This window comes from Arabidopsis thaliana, chromosome 4 (genome assembly GCF_000001735.4).
Source record: "Arabidopsis thaliana chromosome 4, partial sequence".
In the NCBI taxonomy this organism is placed as follows: Eukaryota; Viridiplantae; Streptophyta; class Magnoliopsida; order Brassicales; family Brassicaceae; genus Arabidopsis; species Arabidopsis thaliana.
Window position 1 is genome coordinate 5,163,070 of NC_003075.7, and position 19,855 is coordinate 5,182,924.

The 19,855-nt window shown below is 34.2% G+C and overlaps 3 protein-coding genes and 1 pseudogene across 13 annotated transcripts; 2 read left to right on the forward strand and 2 right to left on the reverse strand.

The window, feature by feature from the left end:
- Positions 1-150: 150 nt before the first annotated feature.
- AT4G08170 (Inositol 1,3,4-trisphosphate 5/6-kinase family protein) lies at positions 151-4,123 on the reverse strand. Of its 7 annotated transcripts, none has more exons than NM_001340573.1 (11): positions 3,738-4,123; positions 3,221-3,302; positions 3,114-3,144; positions 2,981-3,013; positions 1,879-1,999; positions 1,674-1,766; positions 1,374-1,493; positions 1,116-1,292; positions 977-1,032; positions 815-899; positions 151-738 (listed from the first exon to the last, which is right to left on the reverse strand). In NM_001340573.1, exons 5-11 carry the CDS (start codon positions 1,919-1,921, stop codon positions 638-640), a joined length of 675 nt encoding a protein of 224 aa, NP_001319880.1. In that variant the 5' UTR covers positions 1,922-1,999; positions 2,981-3,013; positions 3,114-3,144; positions 3,221-3,302; positions 3,738-4,123; the 3' UTR covers positions 151-637. The 7 variants fall into 7 exon arrangements, with proteins under 7 accessions (NP_001319880.1, NP_567334.1, NP_001319879.1 ...); NM_001340575.1 differs by having other exon boundaries at positions 165-738; positions 3,247-3,302; positions 3,738-4,118; NM_116886.3 differs by lacking the exon at positions 3,114-3,144.
- A 2,266-nt stretch (positions 4,124-6,389) lies between these two features.
- ORP1C (OSBP(oxysterol binding protein)-related protein 1C) lies at positions 6,390-11,038 on the forward strand. 4 transcript variants are annotated; one of them, NM_001340578.1, is made up of 11 exons: positions 6,390-7,227; positions 7,315-7,671; positions 7,953-8,049; positions 8,161-8,600; positions 8,683-8,838; positions 8,926-9,093; positions 9,175-9,315; positions 9,592-9,822; positions 9,906-10,019; positions 10,121-10,639; positions 10,727-10,926. In NM_001340578.1, the coding sequence occupies exons 1-10, from the start codon at positions 6,658-6,660 to the stop codon at positions 10,289-10,291; spliced, it is 2,445 nt and encodes an 814-aa protein (NP_001319881.1). In that variant the 5' UTR covers positions 6,390-6,657; the 3' UTR covers positions 10,292-10,639; positions 10,727-10,926. The 4 variants fall into 4 exon arrangements, with proteins under 4 accessions (NP_001319881.1, NP_192558.2, NP_974518.1 ...); NM_116887.3 differs by having other exon boundaries at positions 6,415-7,227; positions 10,121-11,038; NM_202789.1 differs by lacking the exon at positions 10,727-10,926 and having other exon boundaries at positions 6,415-7,227; positions 8,164-8,600; positions 9,906-10,028; positions 10,130-10,593.
- A 415-nt stretch (positions 11,039-11,453) lies between these two features.
- AT4G08190 (P-loop containing nucleoside triphosphate hydrolases superfamily protein) lies at positions 11,454-12,407 on the reverse strand (the record flags this gene model as incomplete). Its single annotated transcript, NM_116888.1, has 3 exons — positions 11,454-11,631; positions 11,691-11,780; positions 12,292-12,407. 3 exons carry the CDS (start codon positions 12,405-12,407, stop codon positions 11,454-11,456), a joined length of 384 nt encoding a protein of 127 aa, NP_192559.1.
- Positions 12,408-19,029: 6,622 nt separating this feature from the next.
- Positions 19,030-19,638, forward strand: AT4G08200 (annotated as a pseudogene; the record flags this gene model as incomplete). The annotated part of the gene is made up of 1 exon: positions 19,030-19,638.
- Positions 19,639-19,855: the final 217 nt, after the last annotated feature.

The following is a 19,855-nucleotide window of genomic DNA, read 5'->3' on the forward strand; positions in this document are numbered from 1 at the left end:
CGTTTTCCTACTTGTGTTTATTAAACCTTACAATGCAAGTAAACCTATTTTTTAAGGTTTCAAAATGGTTTCTATCCTCAGAAGGTTCACATTGATCTAACCAAATTGTTGTACTAGATAAGGTTTAAAAGCTACTTTATATAAAAGAGTCAATAATCAACAATTTGTGATGTAAATTTTGTAAGATTACTCATAAAAGAGTGCATCCAAAACTGATCCAAACTATAAACTCCAAGTTTCAAACAAACTAACAAGGACATGATCAAAAGATAAGAGCAGATTAAAACCAAAAGAAATGACATTTATGGTCAAAATAGTACAAAGCCAACCAAATCAAAAGATAGAAGCAGTCACAAAGTGAAGCCATGCCCATATGAGTAGTGTGTGACATAAGGTCTATTCACTTTTTGATATGGTGACATTGTAGTGAGATTCAGACAATTCTCTATCCTTAAATCTCTAAAGGTCCCAAGGATTTTCTTTTAAATGCAATCTTCCATTGTTCTTTTGTACAGCACAATGAAGCTAAAGAACAACATCGAGGGAAATCGGTGCTTTGTCCTGTACAGAAATAAATTGCATAGACTACTAATCTTCTTTTTTTCTTTGGGGAGGAACAATGGTCTCTCCGTTGAGTTTAGTATTGATCTGCCAAAGCTCGTTTCTTACATTGGCTTTGTACCACACTCAGTAAGAAATCAGTGAATACATGCTCATACTCTGGCATTTTCCCGTACCCTGCGCAAGTTCTTTTGTTCTTAAACCACATGTTTGTGATAGTCTATTGCAAAAAATGTGTGGAAATCAAACTTGCCTGGGAAATAGTTGATGTCGATCACATAAAACCGATCTCTTGTCCCGTGCTCTCTAATTATGTCTAAATTGAACAGCCTTAGACCCTGCAACAAATTAGAGATCAGTAGAGTTTGATATAATACTCCTGCTTGGATATATAGTAGAGAGGACTGAAACATACCAATCCACGACGGAGTTCCTTTGCCAGTCTCTCCAACAGAGGACGTGGTGGAAGCTCTGCAACGAGAATGAGGATATTGTTAGGTCCTCATCAAAGGAAAAATGCAGACGATTTTTACTGATGATGAAGAGGATTTTACCGGCAATGCTCGGGTCCAGATCTGCATCATCAGCTGAAGCTGCAGCACAAGAGACCCGTGGGAAGCGGAATACACCAGCTGATTTGGGGAGTTCTCGTCTAGAGACATCAGGTAGGGAGAAGCGCCGGACAACTCTAATAGCCTCCCCAACAATGTAAACCTTGAAAAGAACACCTCCTGCGAAAGCCAAGCATTTAGATAGGTAATCAAATTATCTAAGTTCTAGTACAGGCAATGATAACCACTAAAATCTCATACCATGGTTAACAAACTCCTGAAGAACAAGAGGAGGCTCGAGCTTCAGAAGGGAGTGTTGATCGTAAGCCAGCGAAAGCTCATGTGACTTTGCACTTCCATCAGCAACCAATGGCTTTGCAACTACGATTTTAAACATCAAATTAAATAATTTACTTATAGATCCATTAATAATGCACAACTAAAACTTCAGCCACCCACCAATTGAACAAACACAGGCCATGGTGGCTTTTGTGATAGACAACAAGATGCCACATGAAGCTAAACGAAAGTCATTAACAGAACATAAGGAGGGAATCATACCAAGAGGTAGTCTCAGACCAGCATTATTGACAGCCTCCGGAATTGAAGATGCATCCTTTTTAATTACCAATTGCTTGGGCACACCAACGCGTCCTGCACAATCAGAGCAACTTCTACTACTCAGATACACAGAACTCTACTAATAAAATCTTTAACCTTAGCGTCCCTAACAGCAAATAGCAAGTGATTACACATGAATATTTACCATTACTATCAGACAGATTCATGTCCGCAACACACTGAAGCATTGACTGACGATTACGGAGATGTAGTATTGCATCTGGAGGATCAAGAACTGTGACATCTGGATGTGCTAGCCTAAATTCCTGAAATTATTAGAAACAGTTATGCTCACACATAGTCTACTTTTCAACACCCAAAAGTGCATCCCTGCTAATGGTCATAAACAGAAAACTTCTATCTCTGTATTGCTGAGATCTCCTGAGATATTGATCTACATTGATATTATTATTAACACAGCGACAGTGTCAGTCTAAAAACTGTATCCCCAACGTTGAACTCTTCACTATCCTGCAACTAAGATTAAGAATTAAACTAATCTACTGATGAAACTTGCACTTTGCAACTAAAGTTTCATTGTAGACACTTTTCTATATCATCAGTATATACTATCTGAAGAGTATAAATCTAGCATTCAACTATACTCAGAAGTTGGCATTCTAATGATTCATAGTCTGATCTCCTGAGATCTGAATAGCTCTAGGATCTAAACACACAGAAACGCCGATTACTTTCTACACCAAACAGCATACTTTCATTTCTATTCTTCTAGCAATTATGAGATGTGAAATGTCTTGTTCCCCAACGAGAAATCAGATGATGGCTCTTATATATGTAGACAAGAGAGCATTACATTCTACTTAAAGATGAAATGATTTTGCATTCAACTATTACCAGGAACATGTAAACCCAATATTCAAAAAACATTACTAGTATCTAACTCTAGAAAACCTGAAGAGGTTACAGTTCTATGCCTCTGGAAGTAGAAATATTCTCACTTGCAGTAGTCTCAACCTCAATTTGTATCAACTAATGACTCACGACAAGGAAAGAGTAAAAGCTCTGGAAAAAAATTTCCATTGAGAAACAAGATTTAGAAATTAAAAGGAACTAGTTGCTAACTTGTGCAATTTACCACCATCTCTCATCTAACAAAGGCTTATATAACATAACTACATCAACATGGTACTCATCACCACAGAATGACAGACATACATGATCTAATAATCTTAGGCTATAGAATGTGCCACAGCAAATACAAAAACGGAAACAATCGTAAGACTAACCTCGAGAATTCGACGCCATTCTTTTCCAATTTGCTGCCAGTACATGTAAAAACAAACACCAAATAAGAATAATCAGGCATCAATGAAAAGAAGCTAAGCAAGAAGACGCAAAACAAGGTTAGTTTCTAACAACCTGAGCAGGGGATGTTCCCAAGACATATCTTCTGACAAACCATAGGCAAAAATAAGATGAATGTATCAGAAAACCAACAGGGTTAACAAAGATCCAATAAAACTAACCTTATGCAACACAATATCAAACGGACCCTGCTCTGAAAGTGGCTTATTCTGATCTATTGCCACAAATAATATCCCCTTATTCCTGCACAAAACACATAACTACAGTAACTAAACTTTATAGTAACACCATTTCATCAATAGAAGGTCAAAGATTCCAAAAGAAAAATCAAACAATTAAATAGTGAAGAGAATATTCTTATGAAAATTAATTTTAAAAAATTGAGAATTTGTTCATTAACAATATGCATGAAAGCAAATGATATCAAAGCGGACTATTTGACACACAAAAAATTCGTGCGGAACCGCTACATATCACTTTTGTAAACAATTTTCCTCTAAATTGGCTCATTTGAGTCCTAAATAATATCAAAGCCGACTATTTGACACAAAAAATTCGTGCCGAACAGGTACATATCACTTTTGTAAACAGTTTTCCTCAAAATTGGCTCGATTAAGTCCTAAATAATATCTGATAGCACAAACAATAAAATTAGGGTTAAAAATCAGAATCACAAACCTAGCTAAACCTTCGAGTTTTGGTTGTAAAAAGCTCTTAATCTTCTTTGATGTAAGAGCGTAACCTACAATAATGGATTTCTTCACCGGAAAAGCTTCGATTACTAACGAACACGGCGACGATGTCTCTTGCTCTGTCGTCTCCATTTCTCGAGTTCCGTTCATGGTGATCTCTTCGTTGTCCGTTAGCTTCATCTTGTGGAAAAATCAACGAAACAATTTTGGGGATTATGGAAGTGGAGAATGCGAGATCGGAGGAAGAAATTTTCTGGGTTTGATGCGTTCACAACGGAGTAAAATTTGGGATTGGTTTTACCGGGTCGGGTTTAGATCCGAATTGTTTTAGTCGGTGCTTGTGATATTTTGGGTGGGTTATGAGAGAGTAGGGAGAGGTCTGAAATATTTATAGCGGCGTGAGGGACATGTGTACACATGTATGTGTCTAACGGTTGTTTTTTTTTTTTTTTTGGTAAAGAAACATGTTTTAATTATGAGAAATGTATATTGCAATTTGAACATATTCTTGGAACTGCACTGTTTTATTTTTGTCTGAGCCAAGCCGATATATAGCTAGTTGTGATTTGTTGTTGTTTAAGAACGTGAATGATCTAGGTTGGAATTTTTTAAAATGTTAGATAGATCGATCTGGTTTGAGTTTGGAGAGTTTATTGTTGGTCGGGATTTGAAATCAATGTATTGACAAGTTTGAGAGACGATTAAATTTTTTAGATATAATTCGCAAAATGAATGTTTTAGGAGAAAATCATGTAGCTAATTTTCTTTCAAATAATATAGTTAGCAAAAAAACAAATTAATATTTTTGTATAATTTTATTAGGTAAAATAATTTTTTATCAATTTATCAAAACTCAACAACTATTTATATGACCAAAACGGTTGTATAAATGATATTAGTGAATGTTTGTGAATAAAACTTAGGTAGAATTTCATTAAAAAGAATATATATTCTATGTATAAAAAGACTTAATAAATTATTTTATTTCAAAAAAGCAGATCTCACATACTTTTAAATTTTAAAATTGGTAACTTTCTTCAAAATTCCTCTTAAAATAGTACGTCTTTCCCTTTATAAACGGCTAAGTTACTACATCACTTTAACTTTGAGCTTTTTGGTCCTCCGAATACGTCCTCACATTCTTAGTGACTTAACTAGAACTCATCTTCCCAACTCATCTTCCCATGCTTTCGAGAAAACTTTGTTTTGGCTTTTTGAGAATTGATGATCTTACCATTTCTTCAAAGAGTCCTATAAGATTCTCAACAAAAAGCCATACTACTTCAACCATTGGTTCTTTGATTTGGAGAGATGCATGTTGTAGATGTGTTTCTTAATACCATGATATCTTGGATTCACATAGAAGTCATCCCCTCCCAACTCTAGATGGAAGAGATCTTTTGCAACTTTGGAAACTCTTGTCACAAACTACTTTCGAGTATTCGAGCAGTTAATGCTCCGGTTTCAAGAATCTAAATTACAATTTGAGTAGATGCATTATCCCTTAAGGTTTAGGAAGAATACACAAATCTCAACTAGTGAGACTGTGTGGATCTCTTTAACGTATTAGAAACTCTACTTATGATGTTCTAAATGGCATAATATTTTTCATGAAGATGATTCTTGCTCCTTCAAGTGAGAGTCTCATAGTGAAGGTCGCATTACTAGAAAGTCCCTATTGTGCACCGCAAGGATTTGTTCACGAAGTTATAGATTAGCTGGACTATTACTCTTTCCCGATTTACAATGATACCCATATACGTACACATTCCTCGTGTTAGAGACCATATCTTGCCCCATCACCACCCGAGCCAATCATCCCTTCTAGAGATTATCGATCTTAAAACGCAGATGGTAAACTGCCTCTAAATATTGGGGAAGCGTAGAGACGAATGAATTTTAAACCTCATACTTTTTTGTCTTCATTCTCGAACGAAATAACATTAGATCCCTAATAGTGCTTGAGATGGTGTTAGGGATTATTCGGATGAAGATTAGGAGAGAAAATCATCATGATGAAACATAGCTCTCTCATTGGGAGACTTCTCCACACCCTCAAAAGAGTAAAAGTTTGATACCATTAAAGCTTGTGAAACGAACATTAACAACCATAATGAAAAAAGCAGATAAAATATTTTAATTTTCATTGAAAATTTTGAAAAATATGAAAATAATTCAATCGAGTACTATGCATATTTTTAATAATCAAGAGAATCAGCTAAGATATAAAGCATTAATCAAATGTAATCTCATCTAATAAATTATCGAATCAATGGTTTAATTAAAGATTTTCGAAAATAAATCAAATCTAAATGATTACAATCTCTCCTTAAGATCACATTTGAATAGTGTTTCATATTAAATCAATCAACAAACGATGTATAGAAAACTAGTTATTGTTCTTAAAATTAATTACATTCCTTAAAGTGACGTGCAAAATTTCCTTATTCTAAAACTGAAATTAATGATTTGCTTAATTTAACGAGAATATTATTATTAAATACTTTTAATATATTTCATTACAAAAAAAAAAAAAAAACTTAGTGCCCATATTCGATTCTCGCCACGTCAGCAAACAACACCTCAACAACGGCACCGATTTTTCTGTCCTCTTCGTTCAAGTCATTCCAATATTAATAAAAAAACGAAATTAGTAAATTAAAATTTTTAAACGAAAAAAAAAAAAACTTTGGCCTCTCCGGTGACTCTTCCTTCTTCTGCTACCGAACTTTTCGCTTCCTTCTCTGACCAATTTTTTTCAACAACCTCTCTTCTTCAACAAATTCTCTTCTCAAATCCTCCAAATCCTCTCTGCCATGAACGCTACTTTCTTCCTCCTCTCCACCACCGTCTCCACCGTCACAATCACCGGATTCAACGGTCTCGATTTCTCATCTTAGAACCACATGCATCCCTTCTGTTGCGTTACAACTGTCTCCGATCACTCTCCTTCGATGCCTCCGTTACCTGAACCACAACCGCCTCTACCGAATTACGCCGCCGATTTTGGTTCGGCGAGATCCGAACCGATTATAACTCGATCTGCTTCTCAAAGTTATAATCATTCAGGTCAATTCAATAACAATCTTATTCATAGTCTCTCGTTTAATCATCACCAGAGTGATGTAACGGATCGATTGGGGCAACGCGTTTTAGCTTTGCCGGCGGCGGTTAGAGAACCACCGGTTGATGTTAAGATTAACGATATCGTTGGGAATGGAATTGCTGGGATTTTGTATAAGTGGGTGAATTATGGTAGAGGATGGAGACCTAGGTGGTTTGTTTTGCAAGATGGTGTTCTTTCTTATTATAAGATTCATGGACCTGATAAGATCTTTGTTAGTCCTGAAACTGAGAAAGGATCTAAAGTCATTGGAGATGAGTCTGCTCGTATGATCTCTAGGCATAATCGCCGTGGCGGTAGCAGTAGTAGTTGCCAGCTTCGTCGCAAGCCATTCGGAGAAGTCCATCTCAAGGTTCGATACACGATCATGTCTTTCATAGCCATATGTGTGGTTCTCTGGTTTGAATGATTTCATTTTGATTGTATTTGGTTTGTGTAGGTTTCTTCAGTTAGAGAGAGTAGATCAGATGATAAGAGGTTTTCCATTTTTACTGGTACCAAGAGGCTTCATTTGCGTGCGGAGACGCGAGAGGACCGAACAACTTGGGTTGAGGCTTTACAAGCTGTTAAAGATATGTTTCCAAGGATGTCTAATAGTGAGTTGATGGCTCCGACTAACAATTTGGCTATGTCGACGGAGAAGATTAGGTTAAGGTTGATTGAGGAAGGAGTAAGTGAGTTAGCTATTCAGGACTGTGAGCAAATTATGAAGTCTGAGTTCTCAGCACTTCAGAGCCAGCTGGTGCTTCTTAAACAGAAGCAGTGGCTTCTCATTGATACTCTTAGGCAGTTGGAGGTATTACAACTTTAACAACAAAAAGCTTCTCAAACTTCTTAATTTAGATTTTGTGTTGACTGCTGTAATCTGTGAGGGATGGTAATGTTGATTTGGAGTGACCTGTTATGATCTATTGGTGTTGTACTGGAGGGAAAATTGTTCATTTTTCTTATGTGTTTATAGTGCTTTAGAAATCCTGCAAACTTTACAATAGAGTTCATTAGTATTACTAGTTTGTTTATTGTTCTCTCTCCGGCTAAACTCTGCTAAGAAGTTGCTCTTTCTGCGTTATTCTCTAGACAGAAAAGGTAGATCTTGAGAACACAGTTGTAGATGAAAGTCAAAGACAGGCTGATAATGGATGTTCCGGTGAATTAAGACACGAGAAGTTCAGTGGTGAGTTACCAAGCCTCCCATTCTTGAGCCTAGCATTCCTGCATATAACTGTTTCATTTTACCTGTATTTTGATTCGAGTTTGCAATTGACTTGGTTTATATTTATCTCAGAAGGCACTGCCACTGAGTCTGATGATGATAATGAACGAGGTGATGCCGCCGAGGAGGAATTTGATGAGGAAGAAAATACCTTTTTTGATACACGTGATTTTCTTTCTTCAAGTTCTTTCAAGAGTAGTGGTTCTGGTTTTCGTACATCATCATTTTCGTCCGATGAAGATGGCTTTGAGTCTGAAGATGATATTGATCCTTCCATCAAGTCTATTGGATGCAATTATCCTCGCGTCAAAAGGAGGAAGAATTTACCTGATCCGGTTGAAAAAGAGAAAAGTGTTAGCCTTTGGTCAATGATCAAAGACAATATAGGGAAGGATCTCACAAAAGTCTGTCTTCCTGTTTACTTCAACGAGCCACTTTCTTCTTTACAGAAATGTTTTGAGGATTTGGAATATTCGTACCTTCTTGACCGAGCATTTGAATATGGCAAAAGGGTAAACTATCTGAACGCTTGTCCCATCTGAAACCCTTATGGTAGCATCTTGAATATTGCTCAGTATGTGAAACGTTTTTCAGGGAAATAGCCTCATGAGGATACTTAATGTAGCTGCTTTTGCTGTATCTGGGTATGCATCAACTGAAGGAAGAATTTGCAAACCTTTTAATCCATTGTTAGGTGAAACATACGAGGCAGACTATCCAGACAAAGGCCTTCGATTTTTTTCAGAAAAGGTTTCAGTTCACAACACACATATCTTCTTTTCTATGTTTTAATTATTATCTATAGCTATTCAGACCTCTTATTTCTTTTGGTGTCAGGTCAGTCATCATCCTATGGTTGTCGCATGCCATTGTGATGGCACCGGATGGAAATTCTGGGGAGACAGCAATCTTAGGAGCAAATTCTGGGGTCGATCTATTCAGCTTGATCCTGTTGGTGTATTGACTTTGCAATTTGATGATGGAGAAATCCTTCAGTGGAGTAAGGTATCAATCAAATTTTTACCAAGCAAATAATCATTTAATATGTTCGTTGTTCACTAATATACCCTTTCTTTACACTTGTAGGTGACTACATCAATATACAATCTCATACTTGGTAAACTATACTGTGATCACTATGGTACTATGCGTATTGAGGGTAGTGCAGAATACTCATGTAAACTTAAATTCAAGGAGCAGTCCATCATAGACCGAAATCCTCATCAGGTACGTATTAACTTTAGTGATGTGTTCATGTATTGTGATTAGGAGTGGACATTCCGTTTCGTATGAAATTCATATTCTATAGGTATAGTATTATATAAACCGTACTTTTTGTGATTAAAGAACTTCAGTCTGTGTTGTTCGGTTTGGAATAAGGTATTGTTACTGTTCTATTTCAAAAGTAAAGATTGCTTTCGATTGAGATACTTTGCTAGGTTCTTATGTCCACCTCTAGTTGTGATGGTCCGAGATCTACCAAGTAACTTGTCCTTATCACAGGTTCATGGTATAGTTCAAAACAAGAGTGGGAAGACAGTGGCAACTATGTTTGGGAAATGGGATGAGAGCATACACTTTGTGACGGGTGATTGTTCTGGAAAAGGGAAATTGAGTGAAGATATGTCAGGAGCTCAACTTCTCTGGAAACGGAGCAAACCTCCTGGAAACGCAACAAAGTATAATCTAACACGTTTTGCAATCACATTGAATGAGCTTACACCTGGGCTTAAGGTGAATGCCGCAGAGAATTCTGTTTAAATTTCTTAAATTATGTTTTGGAGAGACATTCTGACCAGAAGGAGTGATGGATGTAGGAGAGGCTGCCACCAACGGATTCAAGGCTGCGACCGGACCAGAGGTATCTCGAGAACGGAGAGTTTGAAATGGCCAACACAGAAAAGTTGCGGCTGGAACAGCGACAACGTCAGGTAATACAAGTCAAACTTTTTTTATTGTATTGTTCCTCTGTTTCGGTTTTCAGAATGAATTAGAACTCACATGCTATAAACTGGGCTGTGTGATGAGACAGGCGAGGAAGATGCAGGAGAGAGGATGGAAGCCGAGGTGGTTCATGAAGGAGAAAGGAAGCGAGTCTTACCGATACAAAGGAGGTTACTGGGAAGCCCGAGAGGATGGATCATGGGTAGACTGTCCAGACATCTTCGGCCACATCGATTCCGATCAACAAATGATAGAGTAAAACGAAATTACCATTCACATCGATTCTTGAATCACGAAGTATTAAATTCCTCCTATCTTCCTTTCTAATTACGTTTTCGTTTCTTCTATTATTTTTCTTCCTTTTTCATCTCATTATTCTTTACTCGCCATTTCACGTTACAGGACCTTTACCTTTAGTCTCTTTTTTTCTTTTCTTCTTTGTATATCATGAAATAGTTTCGCGTCATACCCAAATTTGTCCAATCCTTGTAAGTGGAAGAATGTGCTCCAAATCATACATGGCTATATTGAATAAGCAAAAGGAAGAAAGTTACTTATGTGAAAGAGATGTGGCTACCCTTTGTTAAGTGTACTTATGCTTCTACCTGTGAGTCGGTTAGTCATTGCATTCCCAAATAATTACTCGAGTAAGGATGCCGAAAATGTTGAGGTTCCGACCATGCTTATTGTACAGAATGAAGCTTCAAGAACATACTCAATCAGTTATTGGAGCAACCAATTGAAGACGAGACTAGTTCATCACCACCCTTAGCCATGAACATCATCGATCAAGCCCATGGATGGAAAAATAGCGGATTTATCATAACTTAATATTCCTAGATGCACAATTTGATATGCCTCGTTGTAGAGTAATTGGACAAGATTATCGTAACGTTACAAGCCTATTTATATGTAACATGTTAACGACCAGTCCCAATGGACATGGAAAAGGTTGTGTTTAGTCGAGTGAGTAAATAAGTCATGCCTCGTCAGCATTTTTTATGGTTAGCACTTTAGTAAGAATTCACGTAATTAATTTGAATTTCGTTACTGGTTAAGATTGAAATAAGCACTATCTCATTCTATGGGTAGGAAAAAGCATCGTCGAAATTGTAGGAGTTAAAATACGCTCTCTACCCTAGATGTATACTATTAAGAGCATGTACATTGGTTAGTTTCTTAAAAGGAATCCTTAACATTTTATAATACTAAATTTTGATAATTTTTTAGTTTAGGATTGTTGATGAATCTTTAGAGTTTTTAATGTCCAATGGTAGAATCTTTAAATGAGTTTCTTAAAAATTTTAAAATTTTTTTTGATATAATTATAATTTGATATAACTTAATAATTCTTACAAATAAAAATTATCAAAGCTTCAGTAGCCAAAGCTTTTTTGCTGATGAATCTTTGCTAAAACAGTTTAAAATGCTTTCTCGACATTGGTGGCTTCAAGAGCAGATGTTTCCAAGAAAGAGAGACTTTCTGTCTTATGACCATCTTCCTCAGCTACTGATCTCAAGTGGTTTAGATCAGCTTTGTTCCCAGCCATCATGATCACAATGTTGGAATCTGCATGGTCTCTTAGTTCACGTAGCCACCTTAAGACATTATCAAAAGTCTGTCTTTTGGTGATGTCATAGACAAGAAGTGCTTCCACCGTTGAAGTCGTTCTTTCATTAAGCTTCTTCCATCTTCCTCTTCATGGTTGCTGCTGCTGCAACTGCCTTCACTACTACCACACGGCTTTCTTAAACCCAAAGAAGAAGATATGATGCTGTGTGGGTACAACACTGTGCTTGAAAACATATGTGTACTAACTTTACTATTTCGTGCCAAGTCCTGCATTTGAAGTGACACTATTATCGTCAAGCAAAACATCATAATACATCAATTCAAAGTGTCGTCCTCTTAGAGATTGAACTACAATGGTTATATTTCGCCAAAAGTAATAGGGAACTCATGCACAAGAACAAGTGATAGCAAAAAAAAATCAGAGAAAGACAGTCTCGAGTTCTCGATTCCATCACACATTCTTATAAGGAAGCTTCAAAGGAATGTACACTACAATGGTGAGCTTAAGGCATCATTTCCACATAGAAAATCTTAAAGCAATGTTACATTGATCACATTATCAAAGAACTCAAACACAGTGAGACATCACTAAAACTTCTCAGAGATTATCATTCTTTCAAGAATACATTAACTAACAAGAAAAATAAAACTAATTAAGAGGGTTTCAGAACACTTTAACATGTGACCGTCTCAGAACCAAATCATCATCCCCACCCAAATCATTCAAAATCTCTTTATCAACAATCTCATCAAACTCACCTTTCTCCATTATCTTAGGCACGTGATCTTTAAGTGAAGACATAGGAGCCTCATCTGGTCCATTAAACACACCATCTCCTCCATTGCCAAGCTGTAAAACAGAACAAAATTTAGCTTAACGAAATCGAAGAAAAAGAGTAGCGAGTTTGATGATAAAATGTAGGAGAAATATACATGTGATTCAACATCGTCATATCTTTCCCTCAGACCTTACATAGCTCTCTTCCACATCCTCATCATCAAACCGTAGCAACTAAAACGAAATTGTATACTTAAGATTCATTCTGGAACAAAATTTCAGAGTCAAACTTGAACACATAGTAGAACAAGTCTCAGATCAAAACAGACTTGTAATCGAGTGAAATTTGAAGCATATAACCACATATATTAACCATAAATTGCTGATTAGATGACTCGAAATCGTAATGCGATCACATCAAATAATCCTCACATGAATACAGAGAGATACTTACCATGAGAAAGAGATTGGAGCAAAGAGACTGTCTCCCAATTTTATGACCGATACACCATAGTTTCTTATCAAATCGATTCAAATCGCCTGATTTCGTCGTCAGAGTAACCAAAGAAAAGAGATAGGAGAAATGGAAAGAGAAACACGCAGAGCATGATTTTTTTTTGTTTTGCCTAAATTTTCACTCTCAGAAGCGGCCACGTCTGAGTTTCTAAACACTTCTAAAAAACCTAAAATTAGGATCCATCCTAATAATTTTGTTGAGTTTTTCTTTAATTTTGGGCTTTTATTCCTTAGGATTTCAGATAAGAAACCCATTAGAAACACTGATGGACATGGTCTAAATCAGCATTAAAATGGAAATGTAGAATACTATTTATATTTTTGTTTAGAGATTTCTTAAACTAAATCTTTATTAATATCCATAATATCATTTCATTGATATCTAAACTTGTTTCTTTTGCAAAAAATTAAGATTTGCAGAAATTTAAGAAAAGCTAACAAATTTGATTTTGAAATATTACCTTATTCGAAATGGAGATTTGCAAAACTACCCTTTTTTTACTACTCTTTTGCAACAATACCTTTTTATATTGTTCATTTTTAAAAATATTCATTCCCTTGAACAGAATGACCAAATTACCCTCATCTAATAAGAACATCTAATTGGAAACTGAAAGTTTCCCGCCAAATTTATTTTTCCCGCCAAAAAAAAATTTCCGCCAAACTTTTTTTTCCGCCAAAAAAAAAATCCAGCCAAAAAAAAATTTCCGCCAAAATATTTTCTCGTAAATTTTTTTTCCTAGCCAAAAAAAATGCTTTTAAAAATCCTTGTAAATTTTTTAAAAACTCTTTTAAAAAACCTTGTAAAGTTTTTTAAATGCTTTGGTAGTTACTAAAAACCCTTGTAAATCATTTTAAAACCTTTTAAAATCTTTATAAAGTCTTTAAAAACATAGGTAAAACTTTAAAACCCCTTTTTAAACCTTTGTAAATCATTTTAAAACTTTTTACAATAGTTTTACAAGATTTACAATCGTTTTTAAGCATAAGTAAGTGGCATTGAATGATTTACAAGGGATTTTAAAAGCTTATAAAAGGGTAAAACATGATTTACAATCGTTTTAAAGCATAGGTAAGTGACATAGAATGATTTACAAGGGATTTAAAAAGGGTTAGCATGGTTTACAATCGTTTTTTAGCATGTAAATTTTTTAAAAACTCTTTTAAAAAACCTTGTAAAGTTTTTTAAAAGCTTTGGTAGTTACTAAAAACCCTTGTAAATCATTTTAAAACCTCTTAAAATCTTTATAAAGTCTTTAAAAACATAGGTAAAACTTTAAAACCCCTTTTTAAACCTTTGTAAATTATTTTAAAACTTTTTACAATAGTTTTACAAGATTTACAATCGTTTTTAAGCATAAGTAAGTGGCATTGAATGATTTACAAGGGATTTAAAAGCTTATAAAAGGGTAAAACATGATTTACAATCGTTTTAAAGCATATGTAAGTGACATAGAATGATTTACAAGGGATTTAAAAAGGGTTAGCATGGTTTACAATCGTTTTTAGCATGAGTAAGTGGCATTGAATGATTTACAATGGATTTTAAAAGCTTATAAAAGGGTAAAACATGATTTACAATCGTTTTTAAAACATAAGTAAGTGGCATAGAATGATTTACAAGGATTTTTAAAAAGGGTTAGTGGTTTACAATGTTTTTTTAAGTATAAGTAAGTGGTATTGAAATGATTTACAAGAGATTTTAAAAGCTTATAAAATGAATTTACAAGCATTTTTTAACTCTTATAAAGTCTTTACAAGCATTTTTTAACTCTTAGAAAAAGAATTGTAAGTATTTAAAACATTTGCAACTTTTTTTGAACCATTTTAAAACTCTTCTAAACCTTTACAAAATGTTTTAAAAAGATTTACAAGAGTTTTTAAAGGGTTTTCTTATAATTTCTTTTAAAATCTTTAAAAACTCTTGTACATCTTTTAAAACCCTTTAAAAATTCCTTGTAAATCTTTTAAAACACTTTCAAACCCATTAAAAATCTTAAAAAAACTCTTGTAAGTCTTTTAAAACCCTTTAAAATCCCTTGTAAATCTTTAAAAACCCTTTTAAAATCTCTTATAAATCTTTTAAACCCTTTTAAAATCTCTTGTAAATCTTTTAAAATCCCTTGTAAATCTTTTAAAATCCCTTGTAAATCTATCTCCCGCCAAAAAAAAAATTTTACGGGAAAATTGTTTTTTGGCGGGAAAATTTTTTTCGGAATTTTTTGGCGGGGAAAATGTTTTTGAAAAAACATTTTGGCGGGAATTTTCTTTTTCGAAAATTTTTGGCGGAAAAATTTTGGCGGGAAATTTTATTTTGAAATATTTTAGGCGAAAAATATTAATATTTCATTTTGTTAACCTAAATCAATTTACAAATAGGGGTAAAATGGTCATTGAAATTTTTAATAGGGTATAAATGAAAATGGTAGAATTGAAAAGGGGTAGTGTGAAAAGGGCATTAGAAAGAATTTTTCTATTCGAAAAATAACGGGTTTGATTGGTGACTAAAATGAAAGCTACTAGTCAAAAGAGTGTTGCTAAAAGCTATACAAATAAAATCAATAAAAATAACTATGTAATATTAAATAATTTATGAATTATATCCGGTCTCCACTATCTTCAAGAAACTCTATTTCTCCTCGATTTAAAAAAAATTATTGATGTTAAATAAAAAAGAAAACAATCATTCACGTTAAAAGATAACGCGCGAGTCATACTTGCGTAACGCTATTAACTGCTCAAATTTTCTTTTATCTGAATTATTTTTTATTAATAAAATAAATATTATAAAGTATAACATTATTTCCTATATAAAGAAAGCGAAGCAAAGTTTATAAACCAATTGTTCCTTCTCACAAACGAGTGATTTTCATTTCTCAGCACAATCTAGAAAAACAAAAGTAGAAGACACTATTTCATTTTCAGTTATATGCGATCAAGGTAATAATTAATATTTACAATTTATTTACTGATACGATGTTTTTATGCTCAATTATCATAAAACACTAATCCTGTCGTTGTAGTATTTAAGGTGTCAATCTAAATGGGTGTGATGCAGACAGATGAGATATGATCAGAAGTTGCTAAGTCAAGCCAAGCAAAATTTGGTTGGTTTTCTAACAGTCCTAGTGTTGATGCAGAAAACAGTAAAAAGTCACAAAAATGACTGATATACTCGATCGCATGGTCGATTACCAGAAGGGACCCTGTGATCGAGTACAACAGGATGACAGAGAGTGAAAATGCAGAAATGGACCAGTTTACTCTATCACGCAGTCTCACTGTTAGTAGACTGGTGTGATCGAGTAGAATGGTTGAAAACAGAAAAATACCAAAATTCAATAGCAAGTGAATGAAGCAGATAAGTAAACAGAGAAATCAAATGGATGAGAAACTCCTAAGGATGGGGGTAATTGAATAGTGTGGTCTCCCTAATCAATTCAGTTGGTTAACAAATCTCAATTAAGTTATCCCTAGACAACATGTTCAACAACAGATTAATTCACTCCCGTGATAGAAATCCTCAAGCATAGCTAGACACTGACCTAATTCCCATTAGCGATCTCTAACTAAGCAGGCAATAAGAACCAACTATTAAAGCCAATAACCGCTCTAAACGGCCAATCCCTTGGGATAGAGACGATTATCACTGGAATTAGTAGATCCAACGTTCCATTAAACGCCTTCTGGGCGCTGGAACGTCTGGGATCGGATTCCAGTTGATCAGAAAGGAATAAGCAATAAACACAACTAATCCAGAAGGGATTCAATAAATCTACACTTAACCAACAGATTCGACCAGGGGTTCCACAACTACTCTATCCCATCCTCAGAAATCCTAATCACTACTCAGACAACATGCTTAAAGACAATAACATAGAAATGATTGAAGATTGCATACTTAAAAGATTAAAGGGAATGAAACAAAGATGAACAAGCAAATGAAAGCAAAATCTGAATAACTTAGAAGAAAAATCGAAATACGAAGTTGCAGGAATGGAAAGCGGTTGCTGAATAATAGTGCGAAATTCGTGTCTCTAAAAGTGCATGTCTCAGGGCGAAACCCTTAGAGACTTATTTATACTAAGATAAGAAAGCGGGCTTCGAGCCCACTTAACGGCCCATGGACGGTGTGATCAAGAGTGTCGACTCAAAGTGGGCTTCCTAATGGGCTTCGAATGGGCCTTCTCTTCTCTTCTCTTTCCAATGCTCAGGTTGTCTGGTTGAGTGCGGATTGATCAGAGGGTCGAGGTGGTGGTCGAGTAGGTTGGTTGACAGAATGGTCTGGGCTGCTTCTTGGCCTCTGTGATCGAGTAAGTGTGTCAGCTGTCAGGATGGACTGATTCTTCTCCTCTGCGGTCGAGTGTAACTCGTGGACTGGCAAAGTGGACTACCTGGTCGCCTCTGCGATAGAGTAGAATTAGAGAATGGACTGCCTCCTCTCCTCTGCGATCGAGTATATCTGGCATAATGGACTGCCTGCTCTCCTCTGCGATCGAGTAGAAGTGTCTGGATGGACTGCTGAGCTGACTGCTTCCTTCTCTGCTATTGGTGATCGAGTATGTTGGTGGAAGTGTGACTTTCTGTTCTGTTTTTCCTCTTTCTGAGCACCAATAGCTCCAAAACACCTGAAACAACTCCAGAATGCAGAATGTATGCAAGACTAGTCCTACACTCGACTAAAGATGCAAAATGTACAAAAATGATGGTGAATGCTATGAAAGATGGATGAAACTAGACTCAAAATGGTGATAAAAGGATGTGTAAAACATGCAAATTATAGACATATCATTTACGTTGCTAATTTACAACTAAAATAAAAAATAATTATATGAATATAATTTTTATTTATTTACAATATAGTTGTCATATATAACACATTCAATTTTATTTTTCATACATTCATAATATAATTTTTGTAATGATTTACATTTTTGTTGAAATGTAAAAATAATTATATAAGATCGCATTTGTACTATTTTTATAATTAAAATTATTTATTATTGTTAAATATAAATTATGACAAAATTGTATTAAATTGATTTTGTCATAATTAATATTTTGTTTACAGTATGCCTAATGAAGTTCCTACCTCTTCACGTCGACGAAAGAATGTAAGTTAAATAATTTTTTAATATCCCATTTATACGATTCATATGTATATACACAAAGATATTTTTCATTTTTTTTAGAAAGAATATTGGTTGCCTTCTGAAGAGAGTATTATGCTTGAACTATATGAAGTTGAGCTTGTTAAAGTAGACTATAATACATATGGTCTAAAAACACACATCAAAATCGTATTAGAGCGAACTATTAAAGAGAACGGGAAAACATCTTGATAGTTGGATAAAGGTTAAAAACAAGATAAATACATTGAAGGGAAATTACAAAGAATGGGCAGATATACGTAATCAAATAACAAATTTATTATGAGAAACTCGTACTTAATTTAATTATTTATATGTTTGTGTATGTTCAAAGTTTATACTAAGTACGAGACATTATATTTAACATGAGAAAAATTACTAAAACCAATTTAGTAATTCAGTTTTACTGTTTTTATTTTATAATAAGTAAACAATTATTTTTATTGGACTATTTTTTAACAACATAATTATTGGACTCTTAAATTCATATTCTTTGTCTTACCAATCATATATTGTTCATTATATATAATCTAATTTTTATCAGAACCATTTAATTGTCATAACATAATTTTAAATTTTCATATACAGTTAGTTATATACTAAAGTACATTTCTATGTACAAAATTTATTTATTTTCATTTTTATATTTTCTAAACTCTTGATATTATTTCTTTTATGAACCATTATAATATTTCAATTAGAGTAAAATTTTAAAAGTAGTTCTATCTTATTTTTTTGTACAACTTTCTTATACCATTTTTTTTATAGCTTTGCACTATTTCCTAATAGCTAACAACTCCAGCTAACAATTAAAAAACTTGTAAAACTTTCGGTTACCGATCAGATCCAACAAATTCGAGAATATACAAAGATAATTAAATGCCACGATTTATAAACTATTTTGAGAATAAGTTAAAATTAAAGAATCAAAGAAAAAGAATACAAAGAGAACAACTACGATACTGGAATAGAAAAAACAAATGGAGCATGAACATTATGGGTATATGCAACTTAGACATGTTCTTTACATATATATAAATATATATGTTGGTGTACTTGGTTATGCACATGATGCAAAGGTTCTCGCATTGGCCATGCAAGGCGATCCAAATTTTTCACACCCACCTATAAGTAAATATTATCTTGTTGATTCAGGATATGGTTTACATCGTGGATATCTCATATCATATAGGCAATCTCAGTATCATCCCAGCCATTTTCAAAATCAAGCACCACCCAACAATTATAAAGAAAAATTTAATCGACTTCATTCTTCACTTCGATTAGTCACTGAAAGAACATTTAGAGTGTGGAAAGGAAAATGGAAGATAATGCACAATCGAGCAAGGTATGATGTCCGAACAACAAAAAAACTTGTAGTAGAAACTATGGCACTACATAACTTTGTAAGAAAATCAAATATACTAGATCCCGATTTTGAAGCAAATTGGGAGCAAGATGATAATCATCAACCATCATTGAAAGAAGAGGTCGAAGTACAAGACGATGGTCAAATATTTGATTCTAGGCAATATATGGAAGGAATTCGAGATGATATTGCAATGAATTTATGGAATAATCATAGGTAAAATTAGATTTATCAAGAATTCATAGGACTTTTTATTTTTATACCATCATAATATATTTATTTAAATTAGTAATACAAGGCATTTTATTTACTATAAAATTTTTTTTATTAAAACTATTATATTTACTAATCCATTTTCTCTAAATATTTAAGGTAAAAAACTTACAACAATAATAAGTTACTGCTACAGCAAAGACAAGTACAACAAAATCTCTAGA

Excerpts from the sequence above, each read along its gene's own strand:
- AT4G08170 (NM_116886.3), bottom strand. The coding sequence starts at position 3,931 with ATGAAGCTAACGGACAACGAAGAGATCACCATGAACGGAACTCGAGAA. Across the intron at positions 1,767-1,878 it reads GAATCTGTCTGATAGTAATG|GACGCGTTGGTGTGCCCAAG; the intron begins GTAAATATTCAT and ends CTGATTGTGCAG. Across the intron at positions 900-976 it reads AGGAACTCCGTCGTGGATTG|GGTCTAAGGCTGTTCAATTT; the intron begins GTATGTTTCAGT and ends AATTTGTTGCAG.
- ORP1C (NM_001340578.1), top strand. The coding sequence starts at position 6,658 with ATGCATCCCTTCTGTTGCGTTACAACTGTCTCCGATCACTCTCCTTCG. Across the intron at positions 8,839-8,925 it reads TTCGATTTTTTTCAGAAAAG|GTCAGTCATCATCCTATGGT; the intron begins GTTTCAGTTCAC and ends TTTTGGTGTCAG. Across the intron at positions 9,316-9,591 it reads TAGACCGAAATCCTCATCAG|GTTCATGGTATAGTTCAAAA; the intron begins GTACGTATTAAC and ends TCCTTATCACAG.